The 20,496-nt window shown below is 42.5% G+C and overlaps 1 protein-coding gene and 1 long non-coding RNA gene across 4 annotated transcripts; one reads left to right on the plus strand and one right to left on the minus strand.

Annotated features, from left to right (window-relative positions):
- Window positions 1–137: 137 nt before the first annotated feature.
- LOC106952876 (uncharacterized) lies at window positions 138–5,481 on the minus strand. Its single transcript, XR_001426066.1, has 2 exons — window positions 1,740–5,481; window positions 138–1,655 (listed from the first exon to the last, which is right to left on the minus strand). It is a non-coding gene; the product is annotated as an uncharacterized LOC106952876 (long non-coding RNA).
- Window positions 5,482–5,825: 344 nt separating this feature from the next.
- slc7a2 (solute carrier family 7 member 2) lies at window positions 5,826–20,395 on the plus strand. 3 transcript variants are annotated; one of them, XM_015041276.1, is made up of 12 exons: window positions 5,826–6,174; window positions 7,617–7,994; window positions 8,093–8,248; window positions 10,029–10,194; window positions 10,331–10,467; window positions 10,551–10,773; window positions 11,514–11,653; window positions 14,905–15,007; window positions 16,910–17,115; window positions 17,220–17,386; window positions 17,495–17,603; window positions 18,683–20,395. In XM_015041276.1, the coding sequence occupies exons 2-12, from the start codon at window positions 7,625–7,627 to the stop codon at window positions 18,871–18,873; spliced, it is 1,968 nt and encodes a 655-aa protein (XP_014896762.1). In that variant the 5' UTR covers window positions 5,826–6,174; window positions 7,617–7,624; the 3' UTR covers window positions 18,874–20,395. The 3 variants fall into 3 exon arrangements, with proteins under 3 accessions (XP_014896762.1, XP_014896759.1, XP_014896760.1); XM_015041273.1 differs by lacking the exon at window positions 5,826–6,174 and adding an exon at window positions 7,103–7,182; XM_015041274.1 differs by lacking the exons at window positions 5,826–6,174; window positions 11,514–11,653 and adding exons at window positions 7,103–7,182; window positions 11,925–12,061.
- The last annotated feature ends 101 nt before the right edge of the window (window positions 20,396–20,496 follow it).

Below are 20,496 nucleotides of genomic sequence, written 5' to 3' on the forward strand. Positions count from 1 at the left end.
ACCTTAGATTAGAATGAAATCATTTTAGGATATGGTAAAAACCAGATATGCTTTATGGTTCCCTCGTACAACAAAACAGACTTGAATGAACGTTTTCTTTCTTTTCCCATGACAGTAAATGACCAGGGAGCACACAATAGGGAGAAATATGTATATTAAAAAAAAGCATTTGTGCAACAGGAAAATTTTAAACGCATCCAAAGATTGGATAATGTGTCACAGAGGAGATGACGAGACATCTAAAAATCTAACCTGACGGCTGCTTTTACACAACAAAGTGCCGAACCCCCTGGCTCTGGGTATAAATTTTGAGGACTGCTCAAGAGATTGTCACAATGTTGAATAGAGAGTGAGGATTTTCTCGAGAGGTCTCCAAGTGCAAACACAGATTGATAACATGTGGCCAAAAGGTTGAGGCATGCATTCAGGTTCAAACTCAGTGTGGAGCGAGCTCTGCAAACATTGTCGGCATAGTTTTGGTAAGTGCTAAAATATTGTAAGCGCGCTACATCAGTTTGTGAGCCATAATTGACTGAGGCATTGGGTGGAGGACTGAATCTGAACTGCAAGACGTTATGTACCGAGTTCAAGCTGCCCCCCTTAGCGACTGCACCCGCCGCACCTCACTCCTGTAGCTCTTCCCTTTGTGTGCCCCAGTGTCCCACCAAATGTCGTCGCCCTTCCTGTTTGACACCCCACATCAGTGTATACATGTGATCTGCATTGTGTAATAATGATTTTCATTGCCCAGTTTAGTAAGTTTCTCATTCCTTTATGAAGAATTAGATTATTAGTTGTTGGGGTTTTTTGGTTTTAGCAGCTACATTGGGTTTAAACCTACACCGGACTCGGCACTGAAGGGGAAAGCTGTGACGATGCATTTCCATCATGGATGACTGCACATCAAAATATGGTGACGCCACATGCTATTGGAAGCAATACTAAACAAAACAACTGTTTTGCCACCTCTATTATAACCTCCAAAAATAACCCAACCTCCATCCGTCCGTCAGTCCGTTTATCTGTCATCGTCAGTGGTCAGATCGTACGAGCATCAGCCATAAGCAGAGTACCAGACTTTCGAGTTTAGTTCGGGCATAAAACAATCCAACCTGACCTGGCTCTTGCCCATAGACGTTGCATCCAATTCCTATCCAACACTAATCAACTCGAATTGGAAGCCTGAGCCCCAAGCAAACCCAGCATGTCACTTGTTGTAACCGTAGAGCGAGTAAAAAACAAATCTTCTGGAACGTATGATTGATAGGAAGTATTTGAAGCCCTCCCAGGTGTGAGAGTTGAAACTCCATCAGACAAGAGACTCTGCCAGACGTTACCACCAGAGCCGCACAATACGTTTGGGCATCTTCCTCTACCATCACAACCCTCCCCTTCCCCTGAGTGTCCTAGATTTGCGGCTGCAGATCAGATGAATCGACCACAAAGTCAATTGTTAAACTGCAGCCTAAGATGCCATTCCTCTTGCTTGAACATGGTGTTCTTTATAGATAATCTGTAACAAGCACAGGTGTCCAATTCTTCATATCCCTCCAGGTCTCACTGTCATTGCCCATGTGAAGGTTGATGTCCCCCAGCAGAACAAGGCAGGAGTGCTTGGCGTCCCCTCCAGGGACTCCAGAAAAGAATCTGAGTTACTGTGGGGCACATGAGTACAAACAACGATCAGAACTCGTTTCCCCACATGTAGGCAAGGACAGGTGTGTTACCCTCTCACTCACCAGAGTGGACTCCAAAGTAGAGGAACCAATGAACTTGGTCACTTCTGGCCTCTCAAGAAGTGGAAAATTGTCCAACCCATCTTGAGGGGCCTGGTTCCAGAGCTAGAGCCGTGCGTCAAGGCAAGTCCGACAACATCTAGCCAAAATATTAATTTCTATTAATTACAGCACACTCTAGAGTTGAATGTTTGGCACATTTGCTATACTTGCTCTAACTTGAAAAAGGAATTTCATTTAATTGTATCCACATCTAAGAAATGCCTAGTTGGTGGTAACTGGATATTAATGTGTCTTTATGCTGCCTGAGTCTTCTCATTTTCAGAATTGTCAGAAGATGGATATTCTATTCGACTTCATCTCCATAGAAGATTTTTAGGAGATTTTTGACTAAGTGATGGGATTAGATATAGCATTTTTGCAATGTAGCAAACACAACAACCAAAAAATCTGGACAGAAGTGTCCAGCAATCGATGCAGCACATCCAAGGATTATGAAGGAATAAGGTTTTTTAGGTTTGATTTATGGTTTACGTGTTTGTAGCACAAATCAAGAATAATGCCACCAACTGACTGACTGTAGAGGATTTTGGTTTTTCAGAAGCGGTGCATGGGCTGTATTTAGCCTCCAAAAGAAACATCTTGAGATGTTGCAACTGGAAAAGGGTTCTTCGCACTAAATGCATCGACTGAGAAGGCAGAAAACAATAAAAGCAGTCAGACTGGATTTGTGTCTTAATTTGCATTCTCTCCCACTGTGTGCTCATGCAAAATGAACCAGATAACCCCCCACCCCCATCCCCTGTGAGCATTTATTAGTGCAGAGTTAATTTTTGAGAGTAAGTGCATCCCAAGGGACTTGAACATTGAGTCAACTTTAGGTCAAGATACTTGGACACGACAATAACATTTTAAAGAATTTTTTTAACTGCTCCCAGATGCATTAAAAGTCATAAATTACACTTCTCAGTTTCCATTATGTTTTTTTTTATGAGATAAAACTTAATAAATGGCTCAAATTACAACATTTGAAACTGTATAAATTCGTTATTTTTGGACAAAAGCCATTAGGTTTTCCCCCCCTTTCTATATGAATCACAGAATAAATAACCACCATACACACATTTTAAAGTTGCTCTCTCTGCAAGACCGACCCAGATAGACATCACTTGTCTGTAGCATCCATAAATAATGCTACATCCTTGTACTTAATAAAAACAGTATTAAAGTCAACCTAAGTACTGGTTTAGTCTCCAAGCTGCATGGCCCAGACTGATCTTGAGCTGTAATATAAAAAGGCTTTAGGATAGTGCGTCTAAATCTGGCGTAATGCTGACCTCCCAAAACAAACGTCCAATCTATATTTGTAGGTCACGTTTTCAGTTTACAAAATAGGTCATCTTGGCGATGCTGCCTCAGGTGCGCCAGAGTCTTTCATGAAATGAACTCGATGTTCTCATCCAAATTCATAAGGCTGATGTCCATAAATTACTGGGTGACTTATTCTGAGAAGAGGAATAACTCTCCCAGTCTTGTCACACATTCTAGACCTAACTTAGAATGTGTGACAAGACTAGAAAAGCAAGGCTCACAGAAACTCATGGCCGAATCGGAGGGAGGAAAAAAAGCCGTTTCCTCAAAAGACGTCCAGCCTTTTAACAAAACAACTGGACATCAAGGTCTGAGCATCAGTCCATCCACTAGCTACAGCTGCTTACCTGAGCAGGGTCACGATCATTGGCTGAGGTCATTGGGTGAGTGACGAGGTGCTTCCTGCACAGGTGGTCAGTCTACAATGGCTAACTCAGAGACAAATGGAGGTGACAACCATCATAGCAAAGGACAAGTTGGTGTCAAAACATCCTTGATACCAATCTACTTTACTATCATTCTCTTCGTCGCCTCGGTTTTGTACACATTTGACCCTGGATACTTCAACTTGTTCATTTTCAAGACAGCTGTTATTGCAGCTTCACTATTTCAACCGTCCTCCATTCATTCACACGTTTATCAAGTCTTGATTCTTCTGGGAATCTAAACAGATTGATGTGAACAAACAATAAGAAAATCTGCACAGAAGGTTTAAGTCTTGGGTGAATGATCGCCTTCCAGCAGTAGCAGCGGCAGCTTAGATCGTAACATGTTCTTGTGCTAGAATGGCCTAGTTGAAGTGCAGATCTAGACCTAACTTAGAATGTGTGACAAGACTAGAAAAGCAAGGCTCACAGAAACTCATGGCCGAATCGGAGGGAGGAAAAAAATCTGTTTCCTCAAAAGACGTCCAGAATTTTAACAAAACAATTGGACATCTGAGGGGAACTATACAGATGCATGCCACACTTTTCAAATTTTTCATTTTCCTTTCACTTACAGTTGCGCACTATCCACCACACATAAAATCCCAAGAAAATACATCTAATGTGAAAAAGTTTGAGTGGCAAAATCGTCTTTGAATGTAGGGGATCTGACAACTATTTCAGTCTAACACCTGATGACATTTTTTACTTTTTTGTAATTATATTTCTTGGATTTTTAGTTTATATCTTGTCTCATATGTGATGGAGTGACAACATGTCTGGGTGAGGTAGACAGACGGTGAATGAATGGATGGATGGATCTTGTCCACTACCATGAAAACAAAGTACCATAAAGACGGGAAACTGCTCGTTTCTTGTAAACGAGCAAACTAACAAATTCAGCAAGTCAGACAATTATTTCCACTCACATTAAACGTTGATTTACAATGACGTCTCTCCGCCAATCCAAGATAAGGAACACCATAGAAACCACACCGGTTTTCATAGAATCGAGGCCTTCAGCCTCGTCGCGACCCAAACGCTGATCACGCTACATCATCGAGACACCACGCTCCGCCTTATCAGCGATATTGCTCACTCTAACATTTCCTGGTGACAACAGTGTTAACTGGAGCGAGCAGTCCCGGTGTCCGCAACGCAAACACCACTCAATCTGTTGACCACGTCCGCGTTTTGCAAGCCGGGGCTCACTCGCGGCCATCGGAGGCCGCGTTGCGTTCAATTGGCTTCACACGATTAGCGCGTGTCAACATTGAAACACCGCGAGCCAGTTGACTCCTTTCCACTGCTGCCATGGTTACAGTGCAGAACGCTTTGCTCTATTTTTCATTTTAAAAAAATTTGATTTTTTGCTTTTTACACTATTCTATTTAAAAAATCTAAACTTAAAAAGCATCTTGATTTCGAAATTAATTTTGAACCTTTCACCATTTTCTCCTGTCAGTAATCCTCTAAGGAAGGCTTTCTCCCCAAAATCAGCATGCGGGTCAGGCAGTCGGCTCTCTCCAGCAGCCGACAGTTGCCGGGCAGTTTGTCCGTGATATTTGTCAGGCTGCAGTGGGAGGCACCCACCCAGAGCCAGGTGACTGCTGCTGTCACGCCGCGGAGTCTCTCTGGTCGGCGGGGTTGGATGGGGGGCTTCCTGAGGCCAGCTGCCACTTTCCCACTGAAGCCTTGAGCTGATTTGGACTGGTTTCCAGAAGTGTTGTTCAGAGATACTGTTTGATGGGGTAAAAAAGAAAAAGACAAAAAGAAAAAGCTTTTGTAATTTTCTTCCACAGGTCAGGCGTTGTAAGTGAAGTGGAGTAGTTGTGAAGATGCCAGGCTGTTATTGATTTTAATATGCTCATAGGTCCAATAGCTCAGGGTACATTGAGCAATACTTGTCTTCCATTAGGAGGACTTACCTCCCCCCCCCACACACACACACACACACACCTACACACACACACACACACACACACACACGCACACACTCCTCCAACACAGCACTCTCCACCCTTCATTGACCAATCAGCATCCAGGCTTTTAGCAGCGGTCCTGTGGGCAGCGGTGGGTAAACAGTGTCTGCCATGGTGTTTGTCAGTGAAAGTTACCCAATCATTTATCAGCAGTCGGTAAGCATCTAGACAGCTGGGATCTGTTTATGCTGTTTTTTTTTTTTCTAAAATAGGATCCCCGCCCCGCTCTTTCTTTCTGCCCTCATTCCTTTCTGTACGTTTCCAGTGGAGGAGCTCATGGTGCAAGGTTGTCCTCAATTACCTTCAATCCAAGAGTCACAGAGGTAAAATACCCACCCCCACGTGTTCCCTCCTCCGCCCCCTTATCTCCCCTTCATTCAGTCCTGCCTCCCCTTCCAGCTGCTTTGTACTGTAAATTCATTTTAGGAGCAAGGCTGAGGGCAGATCCTGTGATGAAGAAACTCTAAAGACAGGGAAGAGGAGGAGTGAAACAGACTTGCTCTGTACAGTTCATGTTCTCGCACAGTGTCGCTTAGCGGCTCGTCAGATCACAACGAGCTCTCTGACTTGTTCCTGTGTGCAGCTCATCTCACTTGGGGAAGGGTTTTTTTTATTCCTGAACCTGGAAGCTGTTGCTCTCAAGAGGTGTGATACTCTAAGGTAGGTGAAAGTCTCATATATTTGGGATATACTCTACCAGTGCAGATTTTTTTTCTTTCTGGAAACTGAAAAGATCTGCAGATGTGATAGTTTTGAAGATGAAACGCCAGAATTAAGCTTTTATCATTTCAGTTCTTTTTTGCAAAGAACTGTAGTTATGAAGTACTCAGCTTTTATGTACCACAAATCTGGAACAAACCTCCAGAAAACTGTCATGTCATGGAAACACAGAGTTCCTTTAAATCAAGACTAAACATATGATGATTGCGTGTTGATGATTGCGTGTTGATGATTTCGACGATGGCACCGGACAAAATGTAACGTTTGTTACTGCTTTCTCGATTGGTGACTTTATGATGTTTTTGTGACTTTGAACTGCCTTGTTGCTGAAATGGGCCATTCAGATAAACTTGGCTGATTGATATTACTTTTGTGTTATTGTATTAATGAGCTGCTAGGACTCAAACTCCACGAAATACAACATGTCAGGATGGTTTTTGTTGTCAGGATGGTCAGTTCTGCAGGTTCAAAGAAGCAAAGCAAATGTCTTTACAGAAACATCCTCATTTAAAAACTTGTAACAGTGCAAATATCAAGGCTGCCTCTGTGCAAATGGAAAGAGGCACAGTAATTTGCAGGAAAACTGCGTCGAAAGAGGAATTTGCAGTTTCTTGCCCCGTGTGTAATTGGAACAGCAAGCTGCTGGAATGCTCCACACTCTCGCCGTTTCATGAAAGCAGCTCTTTGAGTACTTAGAGTTGCACTATGACCCCAAACAATAGTCGGACGGGAGCCGTAGAGTACGAACTTTACCAGCTCTCCGGGACTTGGCAGCGCTCCTCCAGTGCACGTCACAGTTTGTAGGGTTAACATCCCTCGGTGTTCACACGTTATGTAACTCGCCTTTCAACGAGTCTCAGTAGAACGGGGCTGTAAGAACCTGAAAATGCAAAGCAGATGGAGCCGAACCCGAGCTGCTCCCCAGCACCCGACCCTTCATGTTCACGGGTCCGGTTCTCTTTTGCTGAGCGAGCGTTACAAGTATTGATTTGTTGATAGTTGTTATCTGCAAGCTTATTTTTTGATGTTCTGCACTGGCTTGCACTTTGATTTTAGGATATCGATCCACAGGGGTGTCAAACTCCTGTCTTCGAGGGCCACTGCCCTGCAACTTTTAGATGTGCCTCTGCTGCATCACACCTGAATAGACTAATTAGGTCGTTAACAAGGCTCTGGAGAACTTATCTTCATTCCAGTGTTTTGAACCTGTGGCACATCTAAAAACTGCAGGACAGCGGCCCTTGAGGACTGGAATTTGACACCTGTGATCTAGAATATACCGGGGGGCGTTCAGGCAGACACCCTTCACCTAACCAATCAAAACACCCATAGGAACAGGTATTTTAAATCTGTTTTTTTTTGTTTTGTTTGTCTGCCTACAGGTGACAACATGCTGAAGCAAGTCGTTTCGTTCAGCCGCTCCTTGGTGCGCAGGAAGGTGGTGGACATGAATAGCTTGGAGGACTCCAAGCTGTGCCGCTGCCTGGGAACCGTAGACCTCATTGCCCTGGGGGTGGGCAGCACCCTGGGGGCTGGCGTCTACGTGTTGGCCGGAGAGGTGGCCAAGGGAGACTCGGGCCCCAGCATTGTCATCTCCTTCCTCATCGCCGCCCTGGCCTCCGTCATGGCTGGCCTGTGCTACGCCGAGTTCGGGGCCCGTGTCCCCAAGACCGGCTCCGCTTATCTCTATAGCTATGTGACGGTGGGAGAGATCTTTGCCTTCATTACTGGCTGGAACTTAATCCTCTCTTATGTCATTGGTGAGTTTTTTGGGGGGGTTTTGTGACAAATGTCTCCTGACTTTAAGAAGAGAGAGCGTGGGTATTCTTAGAGACTGACCTTTGGTTTCTTTAATCAGGTACGTCCTCGGTTGCCAGAGCTTGGAGTGGCACATTTGACGAGATGACTGGTGGACACATCGAAGTTTTCTGCAAAACCTACTTCAGCATGAACTCTCCTGGCTTGGCTCCGTATCCTGACTTCTTTGCCGTGTTCCTCATTCTGCTGCTCTCTGGTAAGCACATCAGCGCTGGCCGCTCATCTCAAAATTCCCCTTGAATGCACTCATACAGAGGCTTCAGTGAAGGGGACGGAAACCGAAATCATTGCAGCTTAACTCATGATCCGAACCTGGCATAATTCAATAAGAAGCTGGCAGCACAGTGTGTGACAACAAGCTAAACATGAGGCTTACACAGTGCCTAGTGCAGTTCACGCAGTGCCTTTTGAATGTTTACAACACCCTTGAACTACAATGTCGTGGTTTTCAAACGTTTTTTAAATGAGGGTTGGGTTAGGAAATAATATCCAAAGATTTTGAGATCTCTTGGCACTCTCCTGCCTGTCATTCAAAAGAATATGGCACAACTACAAACCTACCAAATTATGGCCGACAACTTAAGCTGACAGGTCAAGTGAGGAGGACATTAATCAGAGAAGCTGATAGGGAGACAACTTGAGCTCTGGATGAGCTACAGAGACCCAGGGCTCAGGTGGGAGAATATATCAACAACTGTTAGTAGGAATGTCCCGAGGTCTGTTATTTAAACGGGCAGTGTTTTGTGAAATTGACTTTTTTGAGCTTTACATTGTGTTATAAGGTTATTACCTCATCAATAACATACCTGTAGTGTTGCCTTGATTCTTTCATGAATTTATTGAGAAATCTTTCAATCTCTCGTGGCAACAAACACTTGGGCGAATCAATGCACAGTTCCTCCCCCGGAGCTGCTGCTCCAAAGTCGAGCTTTTGCCTCACAAAGCAGCCCTACTCAGCTCCTTCAAACTAGCGGCAGCAGCAATTAGCAAACACCCGGTAGAGCTGTGCATCAGCTGAGCTCATTTCTCAGTCCAGTTGCTCCAATTGGACTGAGAACCCCTCAATAGAAGAGTGTTGATGTGATGACTTCCTGAAGGCGGAGCTTCGGAAGGAGAAGAAGCTTCTTAAAGAGACGGAGGCCCAATTTCAACATGTTAGGTCAAACTTTTGTAACAACTGAAGGTGTTAGCAAAACATGGAAAAGTTCAAGGGATATGAATGTCTTTGCAAATGTCTGCTGCATTAGGTTAATAGTAACTTGAGTCACTATTTGCTTTTTGGTTAAACTGACAAGATTAATCAAAGTTCATGGAAGACTCAAAACAGTCATGTTTCGATACATTCCTCTTGATTAAATGACATCCATAATGGGTTTTATGATTACATTAGGCCAGCAGGACTCAAAGACAATCCACCAGTGTCTGGTTGTTTTTATGTGGATCAAAAAAGCAGAATTTCTGCAACTCAAATTTAGTGAACACAATGTAAAAATCTCAAAATACCCCCTTTAAAAAAAAGTTTAAAAAATTATGACTAGATTTGTTAAGTTCTCCAGTAATCCAATGGGTAAAAACATGTCTTAAATCACAATATTTAAAGATTCAACAAATATCTGTTGCAGAGAACGGCCAAGTTTACAATTTTTAAAAATATGTTGGAGCTTTTTACAAAAGCAAAATACTCTAGTGGAGCATTGAAAGTCGCTTGAATATTTGCAGCTTAATTTTGATAAGAGTCATTTATAAAAAATAACTGAAAGGGAATCTTCATTTAAAAGCCTCAGCAATGACCTACTTAATCCTTGTGCAACAAACCAAGAGCTGTTTGTTCAGGACGCTGGCCTTGAGGACTGACTCTAAAGAGTCTGAACAGTTTGGACTTTTTTGGCTCTCAAATGCTTGAAAACTTAATTTCAGCTTAGCTCAAGCTTTCATCGTGTTCTGTTTTACACTCTGCCATGGTTGCTCTCACCCAGGGCTCTTGTCTTTTGGAGTGAAGGAATCAGCCTGGGTCAACAAGGTCTTCACTGCAATCAACGTGCTCGTCCTCTTGTTTGTCATCATTTCTGGCTTCGTCAAAGGAGACACATACAACTGGAAGATAACCGAAGAATCTCTCGTCAATGTCACGGTAGTCACAAGGTAAAGGATTCGTTTGATACCAGTCGAGTACATTCTGTTACGCCGATAACCCATATCGCTTTGCGCGTAGACTTGTCGAAATGTGCAGGTCAGCGCCGGTCTCAGTCGTTATGAAACGACGGTATGCATGTTTCAGGAACTTGTCGGCGACGGCCAACGTGAGCAGCGATTATGGCATTGGTGGCTTCATGCCCTACGGCTTCAGCGGGACGTTAGCCGGAGCCGCCACCTGCTTCTACGCTTTCGTTGGATTTGACTGCATCGCAACAACAGGTGATTCCTGGGTCCGTCGGGTTGGATCTACTGCGGTTTTCATTGAGCCAGCACATCTGTGTTCACTTCTCTGTGTGCAACAGGAGAGGAGGTGAAGAACCCCCAGAGGGCCATTCCCATCGGCATCGTGGTGTCACTGACTGTATGCTTCCTGGCGTACTTTGGTGTCTCTGCTGCGCTCACCCTGATGATGCCCTATTACCTGCTGGACGAGAAGAGCCCACTCCCCATGGCCTTTGAATATGTGGGCTGGGGCCCCGCCAAATATGTGGTTGCTGTGGGTTCACTATGTGCCCTATCTACAAGGTAAGGCCTTGTTTTTCTTAGAAGCAGCAACAACCAAAACATTGCTGGTGTTTAGGTGGAATGTAATTTAACTGTAAATTCTGGGTGATAATGGCAGATGAGATTCAGCCAACAGCTTTGACTGTCAATCTCTGTCTGTGTCTTGTAATTGGATTGATTCCTGTTGCTTAACGTTCTGTGGTGGGTGCATTGCTTAATTCTGTCTGTTTGAGGCCCCAGCATGTTTTTTGTGCTGAGAGCTGCTGAGCAAGCCTCAGTCTGTCTCAGAAACATATTGCGTTGTCCCAACTCTGTCTTTCTTTTCCGTCGGTGTCAGTATTAGCGGAGTCGGCCGATCTCATTCTTCCAGTCGAATCAAAACTTTTCATCGATTGGAACGTTCTCTGCAGGTTCTCGATTCAACTGAATCTTGTTCAAGTCTGCTAATGGACCTTATCTGTGTGGACTATGTGTCTCGTGAAACTGCTTTTAACGCACATTTTTCTTGCTTGAAGTGAATGTTTACACACTGGGTCTCATGATAGCGCGTGGAAATCTATTGGAGACACATTCCTCAAAGATCCATATGCAGTTTCCCCTCTGAAGGACAGACTGCAAGAATGACGTTACAAGCAGGAAAGAAGGACATTGTTGGGACTGTCTTGACTCTCTGAAGCTTTTACGATGCTCCTGTCCGTTTGTCCGGGTTGAGGGCTCATGACTAACGTGTTGGTGTTGCATGTCTCTGCTGTCTCACGCAGTCTGCTGGGCTCCATTTTCCCCATGCCTCGTGTAATCTATGCTATGGCAGAGGATGGGGTGCTTTTCAAAGCCTTAGCCCGAATCAATCCTAAGACGAAGACCCCAGTTATTGCCACTATGAGCTCCGGTGTAGTTGCAGGTGAGAGCCGGGGATCATGCAAGTGAAACGAATCAGCTAATGTGTCTCCACCAATCAATTGTGAAAGAAACAATAGAGTAAAAAGAAATGATTAAATCAATTCTTTTTTTAAAATTGGAATTGGTTCAATTTCACTTGTTGACAAATCAATACGACCTGTAGGACTTTCTGTATATGTGCACAGGATGTTTTTCTTTCACAGTTGTGCAGGTGTCATGTTTTCTCTCTCCCAGAATGCTCTAGACTTAACCATGAACCCTCTTCTCCCTAGCCTGTTGGGCTCCATGTTCCCTCTTCCGCGCATTCTCTTTGCCATGGCGCGAGATGGCATTCTGTTCAAATTTATGTCCAAAGTGAGTAAGCGCCAGTCACCCGTGGCTGCCACCATGGCAGCGGGTACCACAGCGGGTAAGCTCCTGGACAAGGACTCGCCTATCACTGGGTTGTATCATGGACTGTCTGGGTTTCTGTCTCTTTTTTTTTTATGTGTGTTTTTCTTTGTGCTCACGATCAGCTGGTGGTGGTAACTGCATGAATTTGGTTGTGGTGTTTCCAAAGCATGCGAAGGAGCTGTTACACTCAGCAAGAGGAATGATCAGTGTTCCTACTACGTCAACCCCACAGGTCTACAAGACTTTTCATCCTGTATTAAAAGACAAAGGCAGATAGTGGGGTGACGCCAAAGAAACACGGCAAAAATATCAAAGTTACTCAACTAATTTGATAATAAAATCCAACCTAGAACAGTCAAAACAAGTTCCTTGTTGATTTGACCGCATCTTTTGGCGCATTACCCTTGCTGAGTGACTTGATGATGGGTTTTTTTTGTTTGTCGTTTCCTGGTATTTTCCAAAAGTTAATAATGCCACACACCCAAACAATACTCCTAGTTCTTTTGGAAATGAAACAGATACTAAATATTGAGAATTATGTTCTCAACAATTGTCATGATGGAAATGTCCGCATTTGTACCTATGCATTTGTTTTACTGTTGCTAAGGTAGAGCCAGGTAATTTCAGACATGGAAGAAAACACTTTCACTTTGGTGCAGAGCATCTTAGAGAGCATGCTTATTATCAGAAAAGTAAAAATGGAATAGATTGCTTGTATGGCAGGTACATTGGTTGCTGATACAAGAAGAAAGTAAATGCCCTGTACACTACATTCAGTCATTCACCAATTCATTCACACAATGATGGTGGTAAGCTACATTGTCACTCACGTTCTCTTGTTGAAAGCTAAATACTAGAAAGATTAATACTTATTCAGCGGTATGCTAGCACAGGGGGGTAAGGTTTTTTTTATGTTTGTATTGTAGATTTTTGATGTTTCTATTCCATTTTTTGCTTGATAAAAATTTGATAAAGTCACACGTTGCTTTCCCACAAACCAAACTAAAGCTGATTTTCTAGAATACAAATTGACACAAGTACAAATAAACTGTCTAATCTTAAAGCTAACTCTATGTTTAATGCAAGTGGCAGCCATATTGGCTTTTGAGAGCAAGGATTGTCAGAATCAAGTCCAAGTCAGCATTCTGATTGGCTACTTTTGGCTTGGTTACAACCGGTTTTGCTCCGGATTTTATTAGCTGGGTGAGTTTGTAGCACTGTGCCACAATTAAAGTTAATCAAAGTTTACTTTAAGTGTACCACATCAACACAACTCACCAAGGTGCTGTTTGGCTCAAAGTGAAATGGTGGTTATGTGGTGCAGCAGCATGAAAAAGTGCCACTTTTTCCATCTATGGCACTCTATGGTCATAAGTCATCAACATAGCAACCAGCATTGCTAATAAGGCACCACAGAGGTACTCACAGTGTCCCCCATACACTGACAATGAGACTCAAACTCACATTGGTGTTTATGAACTTGTGCAACAACGTGCTAGAGCTCACGTCAACAGTTTGGTCTTTGTGGACTAATGCGGTGCTTATAACAAACATTTGCTTCTGCAGCCTTCCTGCTTAGTGGACTGCAGGTGTTTGGCACATAGTTGCACAATCTGCTCAGACACTAAAGCTGAGACTTAATGGGGTGAACGACCTGATGAAGAGGCTGGCAGATGTGAAAACTGGAAGGACAGGAGAGGTTTGGGGGAGGGGGTAGCCCATGCAATCAAAAGCCATATGTACCAAGCAGCAACATACCAGAGAGCTTCTTTGTTGTTGTTTTTTTCTCCCCTCCACTTTGTTTAAAGAAAATGTTGAAAGGGATGGCAGACATACTGCTGTCTGTTTGGAACTCTGCTGCTGAGATCTGCTCCATACTGTTGAACTACAGCTGCGTTTCCATTGATCGCTTAATGCAGCCGCGGCAATTTAATAAATAAAACTCACGTTTTTTGATAAAACAGATTTTTTTTTTTTTTTGCTGTATCAAAATTAGGAAACACTTTTTTCGCATCACAAGAGTCACGTGATGAACAACCGGATGTCACCACTCGCAGCAACCACGAAGAAGACGACGACGCCGGGAAGCGGTAACAGGATGACGACTCGCGTGAGCACGTGTGGCTTTAATTGCGTTTTTTTATTTTTATTTTTTATATTTAATGGAAACGCAGTTGTGAAATTGTGCTTTTTCGACATTGATGGAATATCAACAAAGTTTTGCGCACATTTGTAATGGAAACGCAGCTTATGAGGTTCTAGTAGAATTGAATGTGTTCATGTATTGTTTATGTTTTATGCCGTTTCATCACATCCCGAAGGTGCTCTGCCGTACCCGTCGAGTTTCTGCCGTACGATTTTGGCACAAAAAAAAAACTAAAGAAAACGTTGAACACGTTAACGTGTAAACACGAGAAGTTTGCTGTAAGCATGAAAAATAACTTATTTGATTTTGGCATGTTTAATCAGTGTGCCAGCAAAGAAATAGTACCAACAACCATTTTTCAGAGCTATTTGGTGCCTCCACAAAGGACCTTTTACATTTTGCTGGTGTTCTGACATCAGTTCTCTTGTATCAATTGAAGCTCAGTATGGAAATGATCTAAGCTGTTAAAGTCAAAAAGTTTTTTTCTGTTTGTTTTTATGAAACTTTCTTGCATGAAACTTAATTTGTATCTGTGGACTCCCATTTGTTTTGGCACTTAAAAAAAAAAATTTCCCACAAAACCCCCCCCCCCCCCAAAAAAAAAAAAAAACATCATGTATGTGTAATGACTGTAATTCGGTGCCTGAATGTGTTCTGAAAAATGCAGCAGTTCTCCATGTTTCTTTATTTACGAAGTCTTCTGCTCTCTGCAGCCGTCATGGCTTTCTTGTTCGACCTTAAGGCCCTGGTGGACATGATGTCTATTGGAACTCTGCTGGCCTACTCGCTGGTTGCCGTCTGCGTACTCGTTCTCAGGTGGGCGCGCACACAAATCTCTCCCAGAGCAACGCTGTGTAGAGGAATCCGATTTGCAAAACATTTAGGAAGCAGCCGTGTTAATAGGTTTTTCAAATGCCCAGAAGCCCGATTACCCTGTTTGTGATTGCGTCACCTCGGTGATGTAAGAGATGTGAAAGCTCCCATTGTAAGAACATTAAGTTTCAGCAGGCGCGGGTTGTTTATTTAAGTTTCTTTACTTGCTAAACATAGGGCGTTCAGCGCAGCAGCTCTTTTTTCTGGCGCCCGTTCTGGTCTAAACTGGATACGGCCCTTACTTGTTCTGTCAAAGCTAAAATCACGACAGCTATTTCTCAATCCGACTGCTGGAGGATATGCATGTTTTTCATATGTGTGGCGCACATCTAATGGGCCTGTGGCTTTAAATCCTTAAAGGGGTAGTGCAAATTCTTCAAGCGAGGTTCAAAAAAGTTATCAGGACAAGTTACGTGAACTAGACAGCTGTCATTCCAGTGAGTATGTCAAACTCAAACTGAAATTGGTAAATTATAGACATTGCCACAAAACACTTATCATTTGGCGCCGTTTGGCCACTCAATGGTGAGTTTTGACAAATAATTAATGATTAAACAAATGGAGGAACAAAAACCTCCATTTGATAATCACCAAGATGAGAAACAGGTGAGACAGCTGAGGGAAGCTAAAGAGAGTGAATGGCTGAACAGTTACAAACACAAAGAAAACAGAAAATTGTACAAACTGAGCAAAAAAGAACATAAAAACTTAAAATCCATTCAAGAAAATCCATGGACTCTTGTGCAGAAACTCAGACATTATTCAATTGAGAAAAAAAGAGACAAAATTTACAAAAGTCTGTTATGGAAATATAAATTACTAATATCTAATAATTTAGCAGAGTAGTACTCAGACATAAAGACTTTGAGTTTGAGTCATTTTAACAATCTGTGAATTAGATATTGACAGCTGTCATTTAAGAACAGGGACATGTTGATGAAGTTTGTGCTTTTTTTTTAGGTGAAACATAATGTACTAACTAAAAAGCTACTGTAATGTCTTGACAAGTCATGTGAAGTTCACCTAACTTTATAATTTTTTCGTAAGACACGAATATCTACCGTTTCAGTAAACTCACGTTTTGCTCTTTGTGTTTTCAAAGAGCGCTGTTTGGTTTAGTGCTAGGCTAAAGCTTGTGGGTTGTTTTTTTTAATACGTTTTGATAATTTATCAAATATTTCAGTCCTGCTAATTGTGTTAAAGAAATAGTTTTTCTGCTTTATAAAAGTGAATGTTTTGATTTAAATGCCGCGAAGCTAAAGGAGGCGCGGATCTGGTCTCTCTGTCATCATGGAGATACAGAAGGTCACATGACACAGGCAGGAAGGGAGCCGCGGCACCAAAACATAATAAGCTGAAAAGCCAGGCTCCTTCCGTTTTATTTTCTGTTTTTATATTTTATATTTTGTAGAGCACTTTGTGGTTTCTGACCTGTAAGAAGTGCTACATAGATACATTTTACTTACTTAATTTACAAACTGGATCGATAAATGACATCTAAGGACTGTAATAAAGTTTCGCTACCTTTGTACAGAAACCTGACTGTTTAAAACATTGCTGTGGGACTCACAGGGAGTCTGACACATAATCTCAGAAAGCAGAACGACAACAGTTGCAGGGAGGTAAATTTTGTCATTGGCTGTGACATCCCCAGCTGTGCTAAATTGCTAAAATGAGCTAAATCAGAGGCAGCTAGCTGCTTTCTGCTAGCTAGCTGTTAGCTTTCCATGCCGTTGAAAATTCCTTCACTTTTCTACAAACTCACTGCTATATAATGTGTCTATCAAATTTAAGGGAGGTATTACTAGTAATAACTTCACAGAATTGAATATATTTGTCCTCCAGGTACCAGCCAGACGGAGCTCTGGAGAGGCAGCCAGGAAAAGGTGAGAAGAACTGCTTAGCATCCGAAGAGTCCGAACTGACAGAGTCAGAGTCCCACCTGAACATGCTGAACGGTGGTAACTCCATCCTTCAGGCTGTCCTCCACCCTCCTCTCTTACCGTCCGAGAAGTCGTCTTCTGTGGTCAACATGTCCATCGGTGTCCTGGGTATGCAACCTGTTGTGTCCAACGCTTTTTTCTTTCCATTTGCGGTTGACTCTAATCCCTGTTTACGTTAGAATAATCTCTATGTGTGTTTCCTCCAACTGCAGTGATTGTAGTGTGTGTCATCAGTTATCTCACCACCTACCACTTTAACTCAATCGTTGGTTTGGAAGTGTGGATTTTGGCGTTGCTGTCCGTGTGTCTCCTTATCTTCAGCTTCTGCGTGTTCATGATCTGCAGGCAGCCACAGACGACCAAGAAGGTCTCCTTCATGGTATGTAGCAGCTTGGCTGTGGCTAGTTTATCTCAGCTCAAAGTCCTGCTTTATGGGGCCATGTGTCCATCAACACATTGAAACCTAACGACTCCTTCGTCGTCACAGGTACCCTTCCTGCCTTTCCTGCCTATTCTGAGTATATTTGTTAATATTTACCTCATGGTCCAGCTGAGTGGAGACACCTGGATACGTTTCTCTGTCTGGATGGCTGCAGGTAAGTTGAACTATGTTGCATCTGTAAAAGCCGATATCATTTGTGGCTTTGACCCATTCTAGCATACAAACAATCTTTAAAGGTGCAGTATTATGTTTTCCAGCTACATTTTATAGCACAAATATCAATGTTACCTTCAGTTGTTACAAAAATACTGCATGTATCAAATATGACAAAAGAAATTTGACAAATTTAACACCTTGAAATTGGGCCTTTGTCGCTTTAAAAACTCCTGCTCTTTCTGAAACTCCGCCTCCATCCATCCATTCAGGAAGTCATCACAACATCGCTCCTTTATTAAGCCTTACCAACGTTTTTACTTCTGAGAAGTAGCTTGTATAAAAAGCTCATCTGATGCTCAGTTCCATCAGGTGTTTGCTAATTCCTGCTGGCTAGTCTGAAGGAGCTGGCTGGTGGCGTTGTCGGGGAGGGCTGGCCTGTAACGTGGAAGCTGGGAAACTGCAGCTCTGAGGAGGAGCTTCGTCCTTGAGGGTGGGGCTAAGTCCACCCAGACGTTTTACACAGCCGAATGGTTGCCATGGAGATTGAAAGATTCCTTAGATATGCGTGAAAGAATCAAGGCAACAGCCCAGGAATTTCTGATGAGGGAGGGAATAACATTATAACATGATGTAAAGCTCAAAAAACCCAATTTTAAAACATACTGCCATTTTACATCACAATGGTTCTGGATTCAGAACCACTTAATCCAGAACCACTGGATTCAGTAGTTCTGAAATTGATCCAGAATCAATGGATTGAATCGTCAATTAATTAACCCTTAATTAAACCTTAGGGGTTAATCAGATATTAACCCTTAATTAAGAGTCAATTAACACTTAATTAAGTGTTAACTGACACTTAATTGACTCTTAATTAAGGGTTAGTATTTGATTAACCCTTAATTCTTGCCCTTAATTTAGGGTTAATTAAGGGTCTTGCTTAAATATGTCTAACAAATAACTTTTTAATTTATGTTGAATATAAAATTTTGAATTATTAACTTTTTTTGGAGCTATAGCTGCATTTCTGTTAAAGACTTACATTCCTCTCATATCTCCTTCTTTTAAACTTCACAGGCTTCTTAATCTACTTCGGCTATGGCATTTGGCACAGCGCCGAGCGACAGCGCCACCGTCAGGACGCGCACGGCAACAGCGACGCAAACCAGCTGAACATGAAAGCCATCCAGGACAAGCAGGCCGAGACGAACGAGGCGGAAAAGGAGCAGGAGCGCTTCATCAGCCCGGACAAAACCAGCCAGTGTTAAAGCTTACGGACTGTTCCACAGACTCCGAGAGGCAGCAGATGCAAAACGAAACAAAAACAAAACAAAGAAAAAAGAAAAAAGCGACTCAAGCCTCGACGCACCTGTACATAACGGCTCCTTCGTGTGTACGAATCTCACTATAGCACCTTCGGTCTGCTAACGCAGTGTCAGTATTCTGGTGAGGAGTTGCTCCGTCTCTGCGACCACAAAGATGTAGATCCCAAAGCGCTCTCTGGATGCCATGGAGGGAAAAAAAATAAATAAAAACAGGACAGGTAACACACTGGAGAGTAAATTCAGATGAGGAAGCAGTCATTGTAGGGCTGCAGCAAACACACACGGCTTCCTGAGGGACTGGACATCACGGTGTATAAAGCACATTTTTTTCCCTTCTTTCCTCCCATGATATACAAACACTTGTAAGAAACTCTTTTCAGTTTTTCTTTTGACTACGTGTTCTATGTCGTCGACAATTTGTGTTTGTAATTATGAAAATGTCTGTAGCAATTCCTCGACACGCGTTGACCTTCAGTGGATCTTATGGTTGTTCAAACGACTGAAAGGTTGGGTGTTTGTAATGGCAACGTGACAAATCATTTCCAGACTTTTTCACCAACATTACGGTGATATTTCCTGCATAATTCAAGCAAAAGACAAATCTGTCAGGAAGGAAGTTAACTGTGTGCACAGCCGGAGTGAAGCTGGCAGCAAGTTTTGTTTGAAAGACACCAAAATTAGGCACGGCGTGTATGTCAACATGATCACAAAGAGAGGATATAGTCTGACCTCTTTGGTCAAAGGTCAGACCAAAGAGACAGGAAACCACAGAGGAAGAAGAGGACGGTCTGATCATAAAATCTCAAGTTGTACAGTTACATTAAAGGGTGAGAAAAGTTTTGAAATGATTGATCTGCATCTGATTTTTTTTGGCTCACTGCTGGAGAGCCACTGTATGTGCCAAGTGTCAGCTCAGTCGTGACTGACCGTAGCTGAAGTAGGGTGGGAAAATGTTAATCCTTGAGATTATTCAGTTTAAATCTTCCCTGTAGTAACTAAAGCCTCTATAGCTGTGGTTGTAGTAAGCACAGGTCGGCTAGATTTTTATTATTATTATTGCTTCAGTTTGTGTCAACTATGAACTGCTATGATTAGAAACGGAGTGTGACGTGAAGGTTTTATAAAAATATGTGGTTTTGTTTCATACTATCCCACTATGACATGCTGTATTCTTCTTCCAGGCTGATATGTTGTGCTATATTAATACAGTAGTAGGTGAATGAAAATATTATCTTCATTTTCAGTCTGTTATTGCAACCGAACTCTCGTCACAGCAACTTTAAAGAGTTTCTCTGGGATGAAGAGGAAGGTTTATTAGATTTATTGTTTTTTTCTGGTCTTTTTTAACGCCTTCTGTGGTGGTGAGGGAGGTTTAGCTGATGATAATGTGCAACAGCTTACCTGCACTGTCAGTATTTTTTTTTTTAATGTTGACGAAATAAAAAAATTAAAGAGGTGAAACACACTGAAGCTGTATGATGTTGGTTATTGATCAGGTTTAGCAGTTTAAGTGAATAAGTGTGGAACAACCTGAGATTACAGCAGAGTTCACACTGTGGAAATGGT

Source organism: Poecilia latipinna, unplaced genomic scaffold (assembly GCF_001443285.1).
Source record: "Poecilia latipinna isolate Pla-1442-1.1 unplaced genomic scaffold, P_latipinna-1.0 Scaffold544, whole genome shotgun sequence".
NCBI lineage: Eukaryota > Metazoa > Chordata > Actinopteri > Cyprinodontiformes > Poeciliidae > Poecilia > Poecilia latipinna.